The sequence below is a fragment of the Camarhynchus parvulus genome, chromosome 26 (genome assembly GCF_901933205.1).
Source record: "Camarhynchus parvulus chromosome 26, STF_HiC, whole genome shotgun sequence".
Taxonomy (NCBI): Eukaryota; Metazoa; Chordata; class Aves; order Passeriformes; family Thraupidae; genus Camarhynchus; species Camarhynchus parvulus.
Genome location: NC_044596.1, coordinates 6,201,656 through 6,223,431, shown reverse-complemented (window position 1 = coordinate 6,223,431; position 21,776 = coordinate 6,201,656). Strand labels below are relative to the sequence as shown.

General features: G+C 55.6%; 2 protein-coding genes across 2 annotated transcripts; one reads left to right on the top strand and one right to left on the bottom strand.

Moving 5' to 3' along the window:
* Positions 1 to 5,540: 5,540 nt before the first annotated feature.
* Positions 5,541 to 8,866, top strand: GUCA1A (guanylate cyclase activator 1A). Its single transcript, XM_030965860.1, has 4 exons — positions 5,541 to 5,738; positions 7,757 to 7,906; positions 8,391 to 8,481; positions 8,706 to 8,866. The coding sequence occupies exons 1-4, from the start codon at positions 5,541 to 5,543 to the stop codon at positions 8,864 to 8,866; spliced, it is 600 nt and encodes a 199-aa protein (XP_030821720.1).
* A 6,348-nt stretch (positions 8,867 to 15,214) lies between these two features.
* GUCA1B (guanylate cyclase activator 1B) lies at positions 15,215 to 18,344 on the bottom strand. The gene is made up of 4 exons (XM_030965831.1): positions 18,133 to 18,344; positions 16,813 to 16,962; positions 15,812 to 15,926; positions 15,215 to 15,342 (listed from the first exon to the last, which is right to left on the bottom strand). The coding sequence occupies exons 1-4, from the start codon at positions 18,334 to 18,336 to the stop codon at positions 15,215 to 15,217; spliced, it is 597 nt and encodes a 198-aa protein (XP_030821691.1). The 5' UTR covers positions 18,337 to 18,344.
* Between the last annotated feature and the right edge of the window lie 3,432 nt (positions 18,345 to 21,776).

Sequence of the window (21,776 nt, the reverse complement as noted above, 5' to 3'; positions counted from 1 at the left end):
CCCACAGCCCCACAGCCCCACAGCCCCACATCCCAGCCCTGCCTCCCCCAGCCCTGTTCCTGCCTCGCCCTGGGTGGCAGGCAGAAAACATCACCCTCACTGCATGCAGGGATCCCGAGGTGAATTTATTATCCCACAGAACACAAGCTGCTGCACAGCCCTGCCAGGGCTCCTGTGCACATTCCCATCTGTGTGCTCCCGATCAAAGACGTTTGGTTTTCACCTTCCACCTCCCAGAGCTCCCCTCAGAGGGGTGGGAGAACTCAGGAGCAGCACGGGCAGCAGGCTGGGCACGGTGGCTCCTGTGAAGTGCCAACTGCAGAGCCACAGGAGAGGTGCCAGGTTGGGTGCCCGGGCTGTTTTTGAGGAAGGACAACTGTCACTCCCGCGTGGTTGAGGCCACACAGCAAAAGGACTGGTGGGCTGGGCACAGAGCTCAGGAAAGCACTTGGAAGATCTCCAGCAGATTTTATGGCACAGAAGGAGCCGTGCGAGCACTGCTGTGGTGTAACACCGCGCAGTGTGAGGCTGCCTTTGATCCCAGCGCGGGTAAACACCCCACAACAATCTGCTTTCGCATCAGGGGCAGGAGCTGCAGCCTCAGATGGGGATGGCTCCCGCTGCCCTCGCGGGTGTCACAGGGGTGCGAGCAGCGATGGCAGCACCTGGAGGAGGAAGGGGTGTGAGGAGAAGCCCTCGGGTGTGCCCTCAGAAGAGCAAACAGCCCCCAGGGACAGAGGAGCAGCTCGTGCCGGGGGGCAGGGCCCGTGCTGCAGCTGGGGTCCTGCAGAGCCCCGGCTGCCCCGGCAGCTCCCAGGGCTGCAAATCCTTCAATCCTGTCCCCATGTGCTCCTGTGCACCCCTGTGACATCCAGCAGCCCGTGACACCCCGGGGTCGCAGTGGCCCTGAGGTCACAATGGCCTGAGAGCCCCGAGAGCCGGGCCTGCAGCGCCGGCTCCAGCGCCTCCTTCCTGACAACGCCTCCCAGGTGGGTGTCCCAGCTCACAGCGGGGACACTGGCCCACGCCGTCCCCTTCCTGAGGGCTGCAGCTCCTTGTCTGAGGGTGACGAGGTCTCAGTGATGTCAGTGGGAGGCTTCATCCCATCCCTGCTCTGCAAATCCTGCTGCTGCCATGGGGGGCTGTGTCCCTGCGGTGCTGAGAGCTCAGAGCAAACACACCTGGTACTCTGCATGGCTCTGCATGGCTCTGCATGGCTCTGCATGGCTCTGGGATGGCTCTGGGCTCTGGGATGGCTCTGGGATGGCTTTGGGCTCTGGGATGGCTCTGGGATGGCTTTGGGTAGCTCTGGGCTCTGGGATGGCTCTGGATGTCTCCAGGGTGGGCAGCACTGGTGGCCAGGCTCTGGCAGCTGCCCAGGGAGCTCCTGCCCAGGGAGGTTTTCCTCTGAACCCTTCCTGTTCCCCAATTCCTGAGGCAGCCTTTCCCTGGGGCCCACCTGGGGGGTTTGCTGTGACGGCCAGCAGGCACTTTGGGAGGGATTAGGGATCTCTCTACGCAGGAAGGGTGCAATAGGATTAGTGGGACTCTCCATTCAGGCGCGGGGCCATAAATAGCACCTGGACCTTAAGCTGGTGCTTCCCCTCCAAGGCAGGGATCACCCGGCAGGTGCCTCCGCCCGGGCAGGGAGGAGCCCCTGAGCTTCCTGCAGAGCTCCAGGTGCCCCGAGGAGGAGCAGGACCCACGGGGCAGCCCCAGCGCAGGAGCAGAGCCGGAGGGCAGAGCCCAGCACTGCGGGACTGCAGGGCCCAGCAGCCCTGCTCATCCTGGAGGCGCCTGCATGACTCAGCAGTGGGGCTGCCAAGGCAGCTGCAGCCTCCCCTCCACGCCCCAGATTCGTGCCTGGAGCGCTCCTGCTGGGTGGGTGCACAGGCACCAGCACAGCCCTGTGTGCACTTGTCTCCTCCAAAGTGCAAAGGGGCAGGGGCTGCCAGCACTCACCGGTGTGAAAACAGCAGTTCCTGAACAATCCAAGGCCAGAGCAGGGGGGCACAAACCTCACTGAGATGGCTGTGGTGGTGTAAAATCTGCTTTTCAGCAGTGAAAATCCCATGACTTCATCCCCTGGGGGAAATGGGCTGAGGTTTCCTCGTGGCAGCAGCTGCTGGAATAACTGCTGGGAGCTGTGTGAGCCTTCCAGGCATCTGCCCTGGAGAAATGAGTGGCAAAAAGAGGTGGTGAACCTGCAGGGATCTGGTGATTCCCCTCAAAGGCTCTAAGGAGATTTCCAAACAATTTGCAGGCATTCCCCTCCTTAATAGATTTAGGAGCCGGGGAACAGAAATAGCGCCAAGCACGTCACGGAAAGTAGGAAACCTCTTTGCAAGGTTAAAAATAAGCAAAGAGCAGAGCATTTATTTAGGACAGGCAGGAGCAGAGTGGCTAATTGCTGAGGGAAGAGCCAGTTTCCATTCGCACAGAGGTGTCGTCAATGAAAACAAGATAACTGAGTCATGCTTAGGTAACAGCAGCAGCAATGTGTCTGCAGCCCAGCCCCCCCCCACCAGCCGTGTCTCTCAGCTCAAACAAAAGGGTATTCTGTGGTACTATCAATTCACGGGCCTGGGGGTACAGCAGCAGGGCCGGGGCTCACAGCTCACACAGGGGTATCCTGGGGGTCACACAGGAGTGTCCTGGGGGTCACACCCACCCCTGTGTGTCCTGGGGCTCATGTCCTCCCCTCCTCTGCAAAGGGCTCTTGCAGATGCTCAGGGCTCTTTCCCTGCTCCTTGTGCCCTGTGTGGGCAGGCATCCCTCACATTTCTGGGGTAAAACCCAGGTGGAGATGGACGGAGAGCAATGCCCAGAGCAGGAGGGGGCTCAGGGAGCTCTGGGGTCCCTGCAGAGGCACCCAGAGCTGCTGAGCTGCTGCCCCAAAGGACAGTGTCAGTTCTGCCATCACTGCTATGCCCTGTTGGCTCAGATTGTGTCGAACCCTTTGCGAGGCAGGTTTGCCATGGCTGTGGCTGCTGCCATCACCAGGAGCGTGTGTTGCTGGATTTATCACTGTTCTAACAGAGAGCCAAGAGACAATCAAGTCCTTTGTGTCTCACCATTCATATTCTCTCAGCATTTGTTTAAAGTCGCTTCCATATTTCCAGAGCATCATTTGAGTTTAAAGTCCCTTTCTCTTTAGGCAGCACCAGCTCAGATTTTTGGATGCGCAAACCCCTCAGCACTCGCAGTGCCTGCCCGCCCTGCAGGAGCGTTCCAAGCTCTGCTGCTGGCGATGCTGAGCCCGGGGACAATTCACATTACTCTGCATCTTTTGCTCCGCAGGTGGCTGGAACACCAGAAGCCCCTGGCAGAGCCCAGAGAGCCAAGGCAATGGAGGAGGCCAAGGCGAGCCCCGGGGTCCCCCAGCCGCCCCCCAGGCCGAGGAACCGGCCGGCCCCCGGCGCCCCCCTGGGCTCGCGCTTGGTGCCCGTGGTTGTGCACACCGGGGGCCGCCCCCTCAGCTCCTTCCACTTCGTGTTCTACCAGCCAGGCTGGCCCAACTCGCTGGCCCCGTTCTGCACGGCACAGAAACCTTCCTGCGGCTTCCGCTTCCAGGAGGGCACCGCGCACGGCCGGGCACGCCTGGGGGTGCCCAGCACCGACATCCGCAAGTGGAGAGCCTGCCACGGCCCCAAGCCATAGCTGGGGCTGCCAGGGGGCAATAAAGTGTCCCTCGGGGCAATAAAGGCTGGGACAGCATGGTGTGACAGTGTGCCATGGTGTGAGAGCATGGTGTGACAGTGTGCCATGGTGTGACAGCACGGGGTGACAGTGTGCCATTGGTGTGAGCAGTGTCCCATCAGAGTGAGAGCCACGGGCACCGTGTGTGTCCCCTGGGTGTGAGTGCCATGGGCACCGTGTGTGCCCCATCAGTGTGACAGCCACAGGCAATGTGTCCTATCAGTGTGAGCAGTGTCCCCTCGGTGTGAGAGCCATGGGCACTGTGTGTGCCCCATGGGTGTGAGCAGTGTCCCCTCGGTGTGAGCAGTGTCCCCTCGGTGTGAGCAGTGTCCCTCGGTGTGGCAGCCACGGGCAGGGCAGCTGGGCTGGGCAGGGCGGCTCTGCCGCTGCTCCCCAGGGAAATATGCAGAGTGGATTTTGCTCTGAAGCCCTGCCCACGCTGTCCTGTCCTTTCCTGCTGCCCGGGTGTCACAGCACAGGGCACTGCCAGCCCACCCAGCCCAGCTCACCTGGCTCAGCACAGCCTGGGCTGGGCTCAGGGCTCCGCTGCAGCCTCACCTGGCTCAACAGGGGCCCGCTGGCCAGTACAGAATTAGCACATCCAATTAGTGTTCCTCAGCTTAATTCCTTTTCCATGAGTGGTTTTTGATTGTGTAATGCTGCTTTTTTTAGCAGAGTTATTCCTAATTTTCTGAGGTGCAGAAGCAATACCGGCCTCTGTTACTTGTTAGATAACTGCAGTTATATATTAAATGTATGTTAAACTCAGTGGGACACCCTGGACTCACACCTTTCGCTTCCAGCCCAGGATCTGGCCTGTGGTGCTTTCTGAGATTTTATTCCCAAGTACTTCTCAGAATGCTTTGTGTAAAAGTGAAAACAACATTGCATTTGGTTGTATTTACATGGAGCATTTTGCATGGTAATCCATCACAAGTGAAAATTGAAGCTGCATTTAACTTCACTGAGTTTGTAGCAGCCAGGACACACTGCTGGGGTGAGCAGAGAGTGGGACAATTTTGAGGGAAAACCACTCAATTTGCAGCACCGAGACTGGACACAGGAGCTGGGGGGGGGAGAGGGTCCTTCCCCTTCCTGCTGTCTGCAATTAAAGCAGACTTAAACCTCTACCATTCAAAGCAATTACGTTGCTATATCTGTCTCCTCAGACCAAATTTACCCTCCTGCTGTGTCTCCTCCAGGGGCTGAAGCGGCTCTTCCTTCCCCCTCCCTGAGTTCCAGGCTCTGGAGCCCCTCTGGGATCCTCTGGCAGAGCGAGGTGAAGGGAAAGCAAAGAGCAGAAACAGCACAGAGGTTTCAGAGTGGTTTTCCCTCATCTTTCTTGCTCTGGTTCTGGTCCAAAAGTTGTTGCTCGTGTGACACCAGTCCCCCCCCCCCCGCCAATGATAAATGAAGTGGATTAAGAGATTAGCTCATCACAGAGAAAATTCCACCCTCCTAATCTCCTACTGGGCCTGTAATCTGCAAGACTTCCCCATTTTACCTCTTGTCTATTTTAACCTGAACTCTTAATGCCTGGCAGGAGCCCACCACCCCTCCGAGCCTCATTGGCTGGGGAGGGATTTGCTGGGTACTTAAATGTCACCTTCCCTCCAAGGAGGGTTTTGTGCTTTTGGCTTTCCCCAGGAAGAGGAGCCTCCTGCGTCCATCCATCCCTGCTGGAATCTGTACAGCACCAGGGATTTCCTCATGCCCTGACCCTGCACTGCTGGGGACATCTGCGCTTCCAAGGCAAGAAGCAGAATTGTGAGATTTTTTTTCCCCTAAATCTCACAAATCCTCAGTTTTTGGCCGCACAGGGCCCAACAGCTGGTGTGGAGATGGGGAACATGGACGGGAAAACCGTGGAGGAGCTGAGCACCACCGAGTGCCACCAGTGGTACAAGAAGTTCATGACAGAGTGTCCTTCTGGCCAGCTCACCCTCTACGAGTTCAAACAGTTTTTTGGCTTGAAAAACCTGAGTCCGGCAGCGAACAAATACGTTGAGCAAATGTTTGAGACGTTTGACTTTAATAAGGTAAATATTGTCCTTCCCACTGGGCCGTGCAGGGCTGGGCTGGGTGGGAGGGAGGGAGGCAGAACCTGCTCTGGGTACGTGCAGCCTGATTCACTGCAGCCTCATAAATTGTAGAATCGGTTCTGGAATGTGAGAAATGCCAGCAGGAACTCTTCACCCACTGCCTGCTCTGCAAGGACACAGAGGCTTCTCCCAGAACTGATATTTTCCTTCTGGAACAGGGGGTTTATCTGGCAGTCTTTGATCCCTTTAAAATGAAGTGCCCTTTAATCCTTAAACACTGGATGTTGTGACAGTGGCTGTGAGGACAAGGGCTGCATTCAGCGAGTCCCCAGCACGGGCTGCGGCTGCTTGTGCTGTGGGAAACCAAACTGTAAATGGATTGCACTGGGAATGATTTTATTCCATGGGAGAAGGAGCTTGGAATCCCTTGGGAGAGGTTTTGGGATTTGGGAGTGCAGTTCTGGAGCAGGGATTTGGGAATGCAGTCCCAGAGCAGATATTTGGGAACGCAGTCCCAGAGCAGATATTTGGGAATGCAGTCCCAGAGCAGATATTTGGGAATGCAGTCCCAGAGCAGATATTTGGGAATGCAGTTCCAGAGCAGATATTTGGGGATGCAGTCCCAGAGCAGATATTTGGGGATGCAGTCCCAGAGCAGATATTTAGGAATGCAGTTCTGGAGCAGGATTTGGGAAGCAGATGGATGCTGTGTCTCCAACAGGAAACTGCATCCTCCTCTGCTTGCAAATGACCTGAAATTGCACCTCCTGTGAGATGAGGAATCTATTTTACGGCAACCCAAAGGGCTTAGTGGCATTAATCCCATTGACAAAAATGCAAATCGGGCCCTAAATCCTTCAGGTGTTTGGTTTGTGCCTTGGCCTTTCCCTCGCTCACTGCTGTGTTTGAATGCCTGCCTGAAAAGGGAATTGATGCACAGGAAATCCTGCTGGGAAGGGGCTTAGCAGTTATTTGTCCCTAAGCTGGCTGCTGCAGCAGTGGGATAAAGCAGATGATCTCTGCAGGGTCCTGGCCCCGGGGCAGTGCCTTTGTTCACTGACAAACCCTGGCTCATGCTCTGCTGAGGTCTGTAGTGGCACTCATGGAATCCCTGAGGGTGGGAAGGGCCCCCCCAGCTCTGCTGGGTTCACCGTGAGCTGAGTCCCCAGTGCCACATCCACGGGAGCCCTTCCCGGGAAGCGCCACAAGCCACAGCAGGAATCCCTTCAAACGCCATGGGAACGCTCCGGGGTGGGCAGGGGGCATTTTAACAACCTCCTGGGAGCTGTGAGTGCTACAGGCAGCGTCTGGGGGCACTTTGGTGCCTCTGAGCTCAGGCCAGCAGCTCTGCAGTGGTGCCACCATCCTGGGTCCAGCTGGGCTCCCCAGACCATGGCACCAGCTGGGGTGGGCAAACAGCCGGCAGGAAAGTCAAAGATAAAAGTGTTTGTGCTCCAAACGTGGAGCACGCACAGCAATGGCACAGGGACAGAGGGACACCAGCCTGAGATGGCAGCAGCGTGCTGGGGTCACTCCTGAGTTTGCCCCTCTCCTGGAATGAGACCCCAGGCAGGAGAAAGGAGCTGAAGGTGTGTGCAGGCAGGAGGAGGCTGGGGAATTTATCTGGGCTCATCTGCATAAACCTCTCTGACCTCTGAATCCCCGCTGCTTTGGGCTGGTAATTAATGCCTGGTGTGTTAATTCCCTGAGCCCAGGCCAGCTCTCAGCGCCCAAGGCACATCCACCCAGCCAGCCCCAGCCCCGAACGGTGCAAGGCTGGACTCGCTGATCTGGGGGCCTTTCCCAGCCTTTATGACTTTGTAATTCTATCATTCCACAGCATTTCTGCCCAGGTTCAGGTGGCACCTTGGCTTTCACCACTGCACTCCACAAGCCCCTGGTCTCAGGGTGGAGGGACCAGTTCCAGGGGGAACTTCAGAAGTGACCAAGAGAATCCTTTATTGCCTGACTCTCTGCTTTTAACCTCACCTTAGCTTCTAACCTTGTGCTTTTAGGATGGCTACATCGATTTCATGGAGTATGTGGCAGCTCTGAGCCTGGTGCTGAAGGGGAAGGTGGACCAGAAGCTCAGGTGGTATTTCAAGCTCTATGACGTGGATGGCAACGGCTGCATCGACCGGGCTGAGCTGCTGAACATCATCAAAGTGAGTGGGGCCAGCTCCTCCATTCCTGCCCGACGGGCCCTGGGTGCAGGGAGGCTGCAACAGGAGCTTCCAGCCCATGAATGCCATGGGCAGCGACAGACCCTGCCCAGAGCTGCTGCTGTGCTGTGCCAGCTGTGCCTCCCACACCCCGGTCCTCCCCTGGCAGCTTGCTTAACCCTGGGCACTGAAACTGGGGCTGACATAAGCACTTGAATTTAATCTAGGGGTTTTCAGAGGTGAATGGCTTCTGGCTTACCCCAGCGTGCCCAGTAAATCTTGTAAAGCATCGATGGCCTTTTTAGGTGATTTTAATCTGCAGCCTTTCAGACAGGACTTGCTCCTTTCGAAGCCTAACTGCCTGAAAACAAGTTTTAGCCCTGAAAAAGCATCTGGCCTTTTGTGTCTGGTGCTTTGGCCACTTGTTCTGATGGACACCCACACCCCTGCAGAGCACTCAGTAACCCTGTGCCCCTCGCTCCCCCAGGCCATCCGATCCATCAACCGCTGCAACGAGAAGATGACGGCAGAGGAGTTCACAGACATGGTGTTCAACAAAATCGACATCAATGGAGATGGTGAGGCCCTTCCTGGGCACTGCCCCTGCCCTGCCCTCCCTTCCCTGCGCTCCAGAACACCAGGCTGGGAGAGCTGGCAGAGGCTGGCTCCCTGTGCAGGCTGAGCTCCCCCCTGCCCTGGGAGGGTCTGTGCTGGGCTTTGGGGCACAGGGCAGGGTCTGTGCCAGTCCCGGGGTGCAGGGAGCAGCAGGGCTGGGGGTCTAACAGATCTCTGTGCCCTGCAGGCGAGCTGTCCCTGGAGGAGTTCATGGAGGGCGTGCAGAAGGACGAGATGCTGCTGGACATCCTGACGCGCAGCCTGGACCTCACCCACATCGTGAGGCTGATCCAGAACGACGGCAAGAACCCTCACGAGGGCGAGCAGGACGCCCAGGCTGCCCAGTAGCTCCCTGGGCTCTCCCTTGGCCTGCCCTGGCCCTGTCACTGGATGAGCTGGGGCTGCACTCCCTGCTGACAGAACTGTCCCTCAGCACAGGGACCGGGGGGTGACACCCTGGGCGTGGGAGGAGAGGGGTGCAGAGCTCAATAACACACTGTCCATCCCACACCGACCTGGGATGGCTCTGGACGCTGCTGCTGAGCTCGGAGAGGGGACAGCCAGCGCTGCACGAGGCTGTGCAGGCCAAGAACTCACTGAGAACACCCCAAAATCGCCACCGAGGCCGTGGCCAACACCCCCCAATGGGGTCCAACCAGGGGCTGCCCAGGACTTGGCCCCGTGAGAGGGGTCCTGGAAAAGCAGATCCAAACCTTCTCCTTCCATTCGTGTTTCCAGAGCAAGCAATCTCCAGGTCTGGTCACTCCTTCCTTCACTCATTATTGTCTGGTCAGCAGTGAGTAGTGATAATGCGAGTTAAAACACTTGGGAGCTAGGAAAAGGGGAGGAGTGAATGCAGTGGCTTTTCTTTATTTAAAAGCATTAAAAACATGGAATGGTGCCTTTTTCTAACAACCCCTGGACTGCAAGGAAATGTTTCTCCCTGAAGCATCCGGAAGGAAGGGAGGAAGGAAGCAAGGGAGGAAGGAAGGAAATGCTTCCAGACAAGCAGGATCAGCAGTGCAGGAACCCGAGAGGGAGCTGTAGGGCTGATCCTGCCTGTGGGAAGGAGCTGTAGGGCTGTTCCTGCCCGTTGTAGGACTGATCCTGCCCGTTGTAGGACTGTTGCTGTCTGTGGGAAGGAGCTGTAGGGCTGTTCCTGCCCGTTGTAGGACTGTTCCTGCCCGTTGTAGGGCTGCTCCTGCCTGGTTCACACCTGGCACAGGAGCAGCAGGAGGCTTTCACCCCCCTGTCTGTGTGGGTTCAGGAGGGGGGAGCTGCTGCAGAGGGTGAGACCCAGCTCAGAGCAGCACCTGGGCATTGCTGCCAGGGCAGAGCTCAGGGTGGGAGCAGGGCAGTGCCCTGGAGCTCAGCCCTGGCACCCTTTGGGCAGGGCCGTGCTGGGGCAGGGCTGCCAGCCCCCAGCAGCCCAGGCTGTGCCCCGGCTGCTCCTGCAGGGAGCTCCGCAGCCCTGGGACACCCCAGGCCTGGTGAGGCAGCACAGGACACCAGGAAGGACTTCTTGCCCAGCCGAGAGATTTGTTATTTAGCGCTGGGTGTTTGCAATTCATAAGCTGCTTCCTGACCATTTTTCCTGCGTGTCTTTTTCACTGGACAGAGTTTTACCTGGAAGCTTTTGTACTTCCAGTCCTATGGTGAGCTAATAAAGATGTTTTACAATATTATTTCAGGTCATGCTTTTTCTCTCTTGCAATCAATCCGCCTGTTTCCAGCAGGGCAGATTCAGCGGCTCACACGAGTACAGAAACAGCTGCTCTGGGGTTGTTCCCGGGCTCACAAACCACAGCAGCCTGGACAGGAGCCCTTGCTGGCCAATCTGTCCACTCACAGCCCTGCAAGAGGGAGCAGCTGCAACCCCTCATTAGAGGTGGGCTGAGCTGTTACTCACAGTGTAATGTAAGATCCTAGCGCAATACAACAGTGTAACTCTCCTCCTTGCAGCAGAACCAACTCCCCCACAGGTGAGCAGCACAAAACTCAGAGCCCTTTGGCCTTGCACAGCACGGGGAGGGAGCTGAGCTCAGCGTGGGCTTCCCGAGCACCTCCCTGGGCACAGACACCTCAGCCCCGCCCGAGCTTCCCCGAGCTCCCCTCTGCGCCCGAGGGGCTGCGGGAAGCAGCTTTGGCCAACCAGATCTCTAGTTTTAAAGCTGAAGTTGTCCTAAAAGGTGTCACACCCTGTCCCACCCCTGTCCCCATCTCTGTCCCCTACCATGCCATGCCATGCCATGGATCCCATTATCCCTTTATCCCACATTCCCGTTCTGCCCCCCCGCTCCCGCCGTGTCCCGTCCCGCAGCGCCCCCTGCCGGCCGCGCCGTGAGCAGCGGGAACGCGCCGGGACCGGCCCCGGGACCCCCAACCCGAGAGAACACCCAAACCAGCCCCGAGACCCCCAAAAACAGCCCCGGGACCCCCCAAAACAGCCCCGGGACCCCGAACCCGAGAGAACACCCAAACCAGCCCCGAGACCCCCCTAAAACAGCCCCGGGACCCCCAACCCGAGAGAACACCCAAACCAGCCCCGAGACCCCCAAAAACAGCCCGGGACCCCCAAAACAGCCCTGGGACCCCCAAAACAGCCCCGAGACCCCCCCAAAAACAGCCCCGAGACCCCGAACCCGAGAGAACACCCAAACCAGCCCCGGGACCCCCCAAACCAGCCCGGACCCCCCAAAACAGCCCCCCAAAACAGCCCCGGGACCCCGAACCCGAGAGAACACCCAAACCAGCCCCGAGACCTCCCTAAAACAGCCCCGGGACCCCCAAAACAGCCCCGGGACCCCGAACCCGAGAGAACACCCAAACCAGCCCCGAGACCCCCCTAAAACAGCCCCGGGACCCCCCAAAACAGCCCCGGGACCCCCCAAAACAGCCCCGGGACCCCGAACCCGAGAGAACACCCAAAACAGCCCCGAGACCCCCCAAAAACAGCCCCGAGACCCCGAACCCGAGAGAACACCCAAAACAGCCCCGAGACCCCCCCAAAAACAGCCCCGAGACCCCGAACCCCCAAAACAGCCCCGGGACCCCCTAAAAAGCCCGAGACCCCGAACCCGAGAGAACACCCAAAACAGCCCCGAGACCCCCCAAAAACAGCCCCGAGACCCCCCAAAACAGCCCCGAGACCCCCAAAACCGAGCGGAACCCCAAACCAGAGAGACCCCCAAAACATCCCCCGGCACCCCCCAGAGCAGCCCCGGGACCCCCCAGAGCAGCCCCGGGACCCCACACCCGAGGGAACCCCCAGAGCAGCCCCGTGCGCTCTCGGAGCGCGGTCTCGGAGGCGAGGAGAGGCCACCGAAGCCATTCCCGGCCGGACTCTCCCCTTTCCCTTTCCCTTTCCCCTTTCCTGCCCCTCTGCCGCAGCCCCGGCGCTGCTCGGGGCCCAGAACAGCCTCGAGGGCACGGTCTGTGAGGGTGATGCTCTTGAGACACTTTCCAGGCTTCTGAGCTGAGCTTAACTTTGGAGAAATGAAAGAAGAGAAAGGGAAGAAGGAAGGGAAGGAAAAGGAAGGACTGCAAGGAAAGGAAGGAAAGGAAAGAAAGGAAGGAACGCCAGGCACAAAGGCAGGAAGGAAGGAAAGGAAGAAAAATAAAGGAGGAAAGGGAGGAAAGGGAGGAAAAGAAGGAAAGGGAGGAAAGAAAGGAAAGGAATTTTGCCAGGGCACAGCCGAGCGCAGGTGCTGTAAGAAAAGCACTGTGAGAGGCCACAGGCAGCGCCTGCAGTGACCGGCACGGGGCTCAGGAGGTCACTCTGGCCTTGCACAGGACGTTTTCCAAGGGAACCGCGCCACAGGTGCTCCGGGAATGACCTGGACACAAACCCCGAGCCCGGGGAGCCGCCCCTGCCCCAAGCTCGGCTGCGCCCAGAGCAGGGCAGGGATCCTCTCTCCGCCCATCCCTGCTGCTCTGCCTCTCCCCAGGGATGCCTCTCCCGGGGTATTTCAGGGCGTGATGCCCCCTTGGCTCCTGTTCCCTCTTCCCTCCATCCACAGCCCCGTTATTCCGCCTTTGCTCCTGCCCGGCTGCAGGGCACGGAGCAGATGGCAGCCCAGAAAAGTCAGGCGGCATTTGCCTTTTGCAAGCCCTCCTGCTGCCCCGTTTAGAGCAGAAAGAAATCCGATCAGCGCAATCCAATTGGAGCCGGGCCCTAAGTCTGGCGATGGGATTATGCAAATGCTGACATCGACAGCCCGGTGAGTGCTGATGGGGCTGGGAGAGATCAGGGCCGGCGTAGCCAGGGCTTTAAAATAGCCCTTGCCGTTTCTCGGCCAGAGATTACACAATTGATAAGAGGAACGATTTTCCACGGGTTGTGCCAGCTCTGACACCACCACAGCCCCGGCAGCTCCATCCCAGCGCTGCCCGGGGCTCGGAACCAGCTCCAGGCCTGCAGGGTCACACTGGGGCATCTGACTGCAGCACCCAGCTCACCTGATTTTAAACTCCTGCTCTCACTTCCATTGAGAAATCTTGTTTTTTTAATCATGCTCTCACGGTTTTTGCTGTCATCACACGAAGTTAAACGCAAGAGGCTCCTTCCCAACTCCGCAACAGCATCGTCATCTCGGCCTTATCTCTGTCTTACCCAGCTGCTCCAGCAGCTCCTCCCCTACATTCAATATCTCGCACTCACAGGCTGCAGTTTCGCTCAGGTGCTTACACAGCTCTTCACCTAATTAACAAACAGATACCAGAAACCGGAAGGATTTAATAAATATTTCTTTATTCAAGTCGTGTTTTACAAAACTTCTACCAACATCTGTACAAGGGCTCACCGGGGAGGGCTGCTGGCCCGGGGGTCCCCAAACAGCCCTGCAGAGCCTGGGCTGACCAGGGGAGCAGAATTGCAGAATTTGAAGCATTTCAGTGAAGCAGAAGCAGCAAAATGCAATTCTATGAACTAGACAGCCTCTCTAAATCCATGCAAGGAGCAGGGGGTGTTACCTGGGTTGAGATGATGAAATGTAAGGGATTCTTAGACATTTGTACCCTCCAATGAAAATATTTTTTTGCAACTGGAAAATCAATAAATGGGAATGTTTTCATCCAGGCTCTCAAGTCAGAAGTCAGATTTTTCTCTCAGATCTTGAGCTGATGAACTATCGACCAGAGAGAGCTTTGAGCAGCTGCCTCAGAGCAGCAGAAAGCACAAGTCTAATCAGCCCTGATAAGTCAGCACAGCACAAAGTGCTCAGTATTTACAGAGAACTCATAGAAAGGCTATTTCAAAGTGGACATGTGCACAATCTGAACTCCTGCACTGATTGTGTCTAATCCTGAGCACTTCCCCATGGAATTTAAACACTGGGTAAACTGACAAGACCACAAACCAGCACACTAATCAGCTAATGACAGCTACTACAGTCCTAATTAAAGGCCACAAAAAAGGGGTTGTAAATCTTTTCATTGGTATGACCTGGCCCACTGATCCCATAGGAAAATTCAAATGGAACAGACAAGCTCATGTTATTTCCTGGGGGTTTTCTTTTTCAAATGAACAGTAAATCCAATAAAGGTGAACCAAGATATTGATTCAACCCAAATTCTTTTCCCACATACATCCATGTAGGAACACGGGTTAGAACAGCAGAGCTCAGCCTGCAATTTGTGTAAATTCTATATCTGTACTCTGGGGCTAAATTAAATCCAGTGTAAAACCACTGTACTGCAATTTTTGTCACTTTTCCCACTTTTCAAGGCCAGTTTGGACCGGGCTTGGAGCAACCTGAAGTGGCAGGGCAGGGGGCTTGGAAATCGAGGAGCTTTCAGGTTCCTCCCAGCCCAGGCCATCCATGATTTCTGATTCTGTGGTCCTGCCAATGGAGCAGCACAAATCCCCCTACTGCAGAGACACTGCCAAGCACAACCCCGCTCTTCCCTCATCTCTGCTCCCACACCAAACTTTCCCCAGTGCAGTGAAAATCCCGGAGCTCCCCGGGCTCACCCCTCTCCCGGGGCAGGAGAAGCTGCTCCAGAGTGAGGATTCCCCAGAACCAGGGGCTGGAAGGAGCTGAGTCCCACCTGGGCCGTTCTGGGCTCTGAGTGGGGCTGGGAAATGCCAGAGTGTGGAGCCAGCATCCCTCAGCCCCTCAGGCTCTGGGCAGTGAAGGAGCAGCCTCTGGTCCCAGGATGGGGAGGAAGGAGCTGCTGCTGCTCCTGCCCAGCCCTGAGGTTGTTTCCCTGAGCTCTGTGCTGCCCTGGCCACTGCTCAGGCCCAGCTCTCATTTCTGGTGGGGTTATGTTGGACACGAGCAGCAGTAAAGGCTACAAAACACACACAGGGACCCCCTGAGCACCCCCCAGCTGCCTGTGCTGCCCTGCAGGGGTGAGCCATGGCCAGGCCGCTCTGGGCAGCAGCCAGGCTCCATCCCCACTGCCCAGCCCCAACCCTGCTCGGGATCTGCTGCAGGAAGCCACCAGAGTTTGTTCCTGGGGTGTAACCAAAAAGCAGAGCTGGCAAACACGGGATTGTGTACACAGTCAAGAGTTATTCATGGGCCAGAAATAGTCCCTGGGTACCAGCAGTGCTCAGCACGTGGGTTTTACAGCAGAGACGGCTCCTTAAACCACTCCGGTTCTCACCTGGATGCTGAGATGGAATTAAAAAGGAAAGTTGTTACCGGGCTAGAGGGAGGAAGGGTCACACCTGGGGCTCAGCACCGAGCCCTCTCAGAACAAAGCACTCTTCCTCCTCTGCTCCGTGATCCATCCCCCGGGGTTCACATCCATTTGCAGCATCTTCATCACCCACTTGTCCTTCCTGGCCCCGTCAATGAACTCGTCAAGGGACAGCTGCCCTGTGGGTGGGAGCAGGGACAGGCAGGTAAGAGAGGAGGAGGAGGAGGAGGCAGGGTTCCACCCAGGTTTCAGAAAAATGCTGATCAGGCTCGATCTCAGGGGATCCCCCACCTCAGCAGCTGAAGGACCAGACAGGGGCTGTGACCCAGCGTGTCCTGCAAGGCCCAGCCCGACTGGAACCAGTGTCCTCACCCAGCTCCTGGTGCTGGGACCTGCCCTGGGCCTGCTGGGGCTGCCGGAGGGTGGGATCTGAGTGGCACCAAAGCTGCCCCAGCAGTGACTCCTCTGTGTTTTGCATTAAAATAACAATGAAAAGGATCTCACCCTGCTCCACCAAGAGACTTTTGGCTCTGTGCAACAGAGCAGAACCAAGCCCAGCTGTCCATTGTGAGAACACAACAGAGCCCAGGGATGTCTGGGCAGCCCAGCTCAGGTGAGCTCTCAGGAATGCACCTGGGCATCACTCACCGTCCCCGTTCTCATCCACCAGCTGGAATATCCTGTCCACCACCTCCTCCGGGGTCAGCAGCGGGGTCCTGTCCTCCACGTCCGACCAGCACACCTTCTTCAGCCTGTAGATGGACTGAAAGCAGCTCCCAGATCAGGGAGATGAAAGCACTGAGCTCTCTTGTCCCCCCGTGGCTGTGAAGGCCTTTCTCAAAGGCTGGGCTTGAACCTTTCTGGAAAGATCTGCCCCTCAGCAGCTCAGATCTGCAATGGAACCCCTGACCTCATGGCTGCACATTAGTGAGCCCATTTGCTCTGTGAGGCTGCTGCCCTCCTGCTCTCCTTACACACACGGGCAGAGCTCAGGGCTCCTTTGCAGAGAACAAAGTGAGAGTTTCACAGATGGGGAAAATCACAGGCCTTGAGTGGGAGCTTTTGCTGACCCCCAAAGGCAGGCGCAGCTGGACTGACCCAGCCCTGGGGAAGCTGTGCCCAGGCTGCAGATCCAGCCTGGCCCAGCTCTCATTCTGAGCCCCTTGCCAGGGGAAAGGCTCAGACTGAATCTCGCCCTGCCATGGCACCACCTGTCCATGGTTACCTTTGCTGCTCAGGTTGAAGGGTTTTGTGTCAAGTCTGCCCAAGAGAGGATTAACAGTGGCCTCACAGTTCTGGGCACTTCTTGGCTGACCTCAAAACTGCAGTGGGAGGTGGCCCAGACAGGCTGCCCTGCTTTCCCAGCTGCTGCTGCTGCTGCAGGGGAGCAGTGCTCACCTTCCTGCCCAGAGAGACCCCTGTGCCCCAGGGAGGGCCCTGCACATCCCTGGGAGGCTCAGGTGGGGATGAGCATGTGCTCAGATATGGGATGTGCTCCCCAGCCTCTCCTGAGGCAGGAGCACAGGCGCCCGTGTACCTGCTCAGCCCCCAGCACCCTTGGAACCCCATTACCACGAACCCCACACAGCTCAGAGCGTTGCCAAAGAGCAGGGATTGCTGAAAGAAAGGATTGGGCAATGCCCACCTACCTCAACGATTTCCAGCAGCTCAGGTTTGTCTATGCAGCCGTTCCCATCCTTGTCATACACTTTGAACGTCCACCTCAGCTTGTGCTCCAGCTTCCCCCTCAAAACCAGGTTCAAGGCAGCCACATATTCCAGGAAATCAATGGTGTTGTCCTGCGCCGACACAGAAGCAGCAGCTGGGTGACCCTTGGCCGGGCAGAGAGCTGATGGCAAAGTGCTTTGCAGCTCCCAGAAAAGCTGGTTAGAGCTGCCGGGAGGACAGGCCAGGCACAGGAGCTTGCTTGGCACTCTGGGGAAGGTTTGTGGCAGTTCAGGACCTGCAGCCAGGCTGGGCTCCTCCTCCCATCCTGCATCCACCAGCACCCCCCAAAACCAGTCTCTGTCCTGTTAGGAAAACTCCTGTAAATTAGGAATGGGACTTCATCTTTTATGCACAGTTTGCTCTGCTGCCTTTTCCCCACAGCTTTCATAATGGAATCTGGGACTTGAACCTTTCATTTTTTGCAGGAATTTGGTTTTTCACAACTTGGAATTCTGAGACAAGCCTGGCCTGCCAACATCTTCCACGGCCTTTTAAAATCCTTTCCCACAAACTGATTTTTGCTGCCACTTCAATCAGATTTTGACCCTATTTTCAAAGGGAGCTTAAGGGAGATGAGTTGATCAGGGATGAACAGCCTGAGCCCCCTTTTCCTGTATTGATACAAGGAACAAACATCCCCACAGCTGGAACATGATCAGGAGCTTCAGGAAAAGAATAATTTCCCCATTTGGCAAGTGCTGCTCAGCCAAGGCAGCTGAGACCCCAACGCATGCCAGGCTGCCCTGCAGCAGGGCAGGGATGCAGGAGCTGGGGCTGAACCACAAATCCCACTTTCCCCAGGTGTGCCATGGCAAATATGGCAAAGGGAATCAAACACAGAATGTCTGAATTGTCCAGCATTCCTCTGCTTTTGGAAAGCAAAGATAAAACCAATATTTTATTACAAACCACCTGCTCGTACCTGCCACAGACACTTCCTCCAGCACAGAACAAGGCTGGGTAGGATTTTCCTGCACTGTAATTTCCCCTCTATCTCAACACAGAAATATTTTTGCCATGTGGGAGCCTTGGCTATTTGAGGGCCTCAAAGTGTGACTGCCTAACTTCCAACTTTTTAATCCACCCTTAGTCCCTTAAGGGGACATTCTGACCTTAATTTAGGTGGAGATTTGAGGAGATAAATCCAGGCCAGCCTGTGCTCCTTCTCCTGCCCTCGCTGGTCCCTCGTTATGTATATAATATAGAGAAATAAATGACTGTAGAACCCTCTCAGCACTTACCCCATTCTTGTCAAAAGCCCTGAACATGTTCTCCACATACTCTGCTGCTTCCTGGTTGTCCTGGACCCCGAAGAACCTCTTGAACTCGTGCATGAAGAGGGTCCCACTGGGACATTCCACCACAAACTTCTTGTACCATTCCTGCAGCTCTGCAACATCAATCTCCCCTTGCTCCCCTTCAGCATTGGTGAACTGCTGCCCCATTTTCTTCGGGAAAGCAGGATTAAAAACAGAAGGAAAAGAAGAAGAACCTGCCAAAGTCCTTTGTTCTTTTTCTTCTCTCTGTCCCGTGCCTTCCTGTGATGTCAGTGCTGTGTCTTGCTATGTCACCTTCCCTTTTTTGTGCTTTATTTTCTGTTCCTCCTCCCTGCCCAGCTGCTGGCAGCTCCGTGCACTCCGCAGGAGATCTCAGAGTGGCTCCTGTGCCCCGGAGCACTGAGCACTGGGCGCGGATAAAAATAACTAAAGATCATTAGGAGATTCCCACCCATGAGCCCCAGAGACCTTCAGATGTTCTGAGCTGTGCCCTATTTAGAAGCAAACTCCAGGGGCTCACGGTCTTTCTACACATTAATGCCTCCCTGTGAAAGAATTTGGGAGCAGAGGTTCCCTGCACACACAGCACACAGCCCCACTCTCTGTCCTGCAGGGTTTTCTAGGGGAAAAAGGGGATTGTAGGGGAAGGAACATTCATCTTTGCAGTGCTGGCTTGTGTTACCTGCCTGTGGGGGTTGCTCAGTGCTCCAGTGAGATGGGGCACAGGAAAAACAACAACTACAGAGAGGGGATCCTGAGAAAACAAACACTTCCACAGAAAAACCTGCTGGTGGATTAAATTAATTGAATGCCTGCAGTGGGCTGTGAGACAATTAGTGATACACAGTAGATACACACACATTCCTCTTACTGCCACATCTCCATCTTAAAGCTTTAAGCTAAAAAGAGCAGGAGTTGTTTATTTCCATATTTTTAGAGCATTTTCTCCTTATTCCCTTCCCTCCTTTGTGTCCATGGAAATTCTCCTGCTTTCCCCTTCCCCCTGAAGCTCATTTATGGCTCTGATGACAGACACAAAGTGCAGCTCTTCCCTGGGCTGGCTCCTTCTGCTCAGCACCACCCAGAGCCCTCCTCTCAGCACACACAGAGGCCCTTCCTCTTCCTCACAGCCACCAGCCTTTCTGCTCCCCAGCCCCACTGTTCTGAACCCCACCAGTATCTGTGTCAGTGGAAAGAATGACCTGAGCTATAAATGTGCCCAAGCCAGCCCAATATCTTCATTAAGAGGATTGGAGCAGCATTAATAGGAAACCATAGATTCTCTTATCCTACGTGCCAAGGCCCAGATGGATTTAAGCTGCTCGTTTTTTGGAACTTTTTTTGGTGTTGGTTAGGTAAGAAGAGCCTCTCTCATGGAAGAATACTGGTTAAGAACCTGGGTGAAATTTGAATTTGATATTGCAGAGCAGTGGAGCAATTCATGCTGCACTGTCAGAGTGGGGTTTGGTCTGAATCCACTCACACCTGCAAGTGACCCAGCAGTGGTACTCTGTGTGTGTATATATTTACATTTATATATTTATATATTTATATTTTTATATACACACAGAGATTTGCAGGAGTTGTGTTACACCTTTACATGTGAGGATACCCAGGCGAGGTTTGGTTTCACTTAAGAGCAAAGAGAGGACAGAGACAACACAGCAGAAGCCTGGAGACGGATGGGAAGGGCCAGAGAAGCTGCCAGAAAATTTAAGACTGTTCTGTTTCAGTTAAAGCATTTCTATCTAATGATATTCTTGCCTATCCTCGTGCCTAGAAGAATGCAAGACAATAATGAACTCAGCCCTTCCTTTTGGGAGTGCTTCAGCGCCTGACTCAGAGCTGCCTCATCCACAGCAGAGCAGCTGTGGGGCTGCCCACCAGAAAAATAACAATTAATCCATCCCCCCATTTTCCTCTTCACTAGAGCTACTGGAAAGAAGTATTTGGTAGCCACAGTCATGTTAATAAATGATTTTATATAATTTTTGGGATTATCCTGGCTGGTGAGGCCAGGAGCTCTCCCTGGTCACAAAGAGCCCCAGGCCACAGAGGGGCTGCCAGGACAGGGTGGGAAGGATTTGTTCCTTTTCCCTGCAGCACAGCTGGGGACTTTGGGATGTGCTGGGGTGAAGCCTCTCCACCATTTTGTGCTGCTCTCCTGCACGGAGCTGCCTGCTGGAATGTGAGTGCTGAGAGCACACAGCAAGACTCCACATGCCCAGGACATTGTCTTGACTCATTGCATAATTTTGTTTTGCCTTATGGGAACTTGGTGATCTGTTCCCAGGAGAGAAAATGGTTCCTTTTTGTTTTGATGACTGCAATCTTCTCCAGCTGGGAACAAAGGGCTGCAAGAGACCTGGAGTACAAAGCCCAGCTGCTGCTCTTGCAGGTATCATGACATACAATCGTGTTGATAAAATAGTGATGTTTATTTGGCACTGAAATAAAGTAAATCCCATAGCTCCTGGTATGGAAATTCCTCTGCACATCCTCTGTGTGCTCTGCAGACTGCACTGGAAGAGCTGCTGTCTCAGCCAGCAGGATGTCACTTCACAAGGTACAGTTTATCAGCCAAAAGATCTCTTCATTTGATTTTAAAAAATGATGCAGTTAGAGGTAAATATAGTCAGGGAGAAGTAAAAATAAAAAGAATAATTTCTAGAAAACACCACAGTGCAGAGGCTGGGGCAGTTTGTGTGCCGGAAGGAGCAGGATCAATGCTCTGGGTGTTGTGTCAGAGGGAGCACTTTGGATGATCAGTTACAGACAGGTAACACCTGCCTGCACATCCTGCCTCATGAGTTATCCTGCATTATCACCTCTGCAGCTCCGGAGCTGCGCAGTTTCCCAGCCAAGAGCATGGAAAAAGATGTGCAGCTGCTTTCCCGTCAGCTGCCTACCCCAGCGTGCTGCCACACGCCTCAGCACGGGCTGGGAGAAACTCAGGAGGGAAAAAAAGCCACAAACCCTGCAGAGGGCTGGGCAGACTCATTTGTTTGGCATCTGTGTCGGTGCTGGGAAGGCAGCAGGGGCTGTGGCAGAGGCAGCAGGCACAGCTGCCTGCCCTGACCAGCTGCAGGGACACTGCAGGCACCACTGGACCCTTCTCCCAGGCTGGAGCAGTCCTCAGCCAGCTGCTTTGCCACATTGCTCCATTTTTAAAATCCCCCAGCCCTGACCCGCCCCAGGACCTCTCCTGCAGCTTGGGCATCTGAGTGTCCTTCCAGTGTGCCCAGGAAGGGCAAACCCTGGCCAGGCACTGCCAGGGCAGCAGCAGAGCGAGCAGCAGCACTGGTGTCCCCCTGCACAGCAGCCCCCACAAGCAGGGCCAGCCCAGAGCATCCTGCCCTTTCCCTGCGGGACAGAGGTGTGCACAGCAGGAATGCAGGAGCTTTTGTGCTGCCCTGGCTGAGGAGAGATCAAAGATCCTGCAGAGCTTGCCCTGGAGTTCAGCCCAATTTCTGCCTGTGCCTCTTCCTGGCTGCTCCCAAAATTGTCCTACCACTGCATGCTTCACACAGCAGGAACAGCAGGGGTGTTTTACTGCAGGAGCTGCTGTCCCTTGATTTACACGTCAGGAATGGTCAGGTACCACTAAG

Coding starts and splice junctions, on each gene's coding strand:
- GUCA1B (XM_030965831.1), bottom strand. CDS start 18,336: ATGGGGCAGCAGTTCACCAATGCTGAAGGGGAGCAAGGGGAGATTGAT. Junction 16,963..18,132: donor GGGCTTTTGACAAGAATGGG/GTAAGTGCTGAG, acceptor GTGTCGGCGCAG/GACAACACCATTGATTTCCT. Junction 15,927..16,812: donor AGCTGCTGGAAATCGTTGAG/GTAGGTGGGCAT, acceptor AGCTGCTTTCAG/TCCATCTACAGGCTGAAGAA.
- GUCA1A (XM_030965860.1), top strand. CDS start 5,541: ATGGGGAACATGGACGGGAAAACCGTGGAGGAGCTGAGCACCACCGAG. Junction 5,739..7,756: donor AGACGTTTGACTTTAATAAG/GTAAATATTGTC, acceptor TTGTGCTTTTAG/GATGGCTACATCGATTTCAT. Junction 8,482..8,705: donor AATCGACATCAATGGAGATG/GTGAGGCCCTTC, acceptor TGTGCCCTGCAG/GCGAGCTGTCCCTGGAGGAG.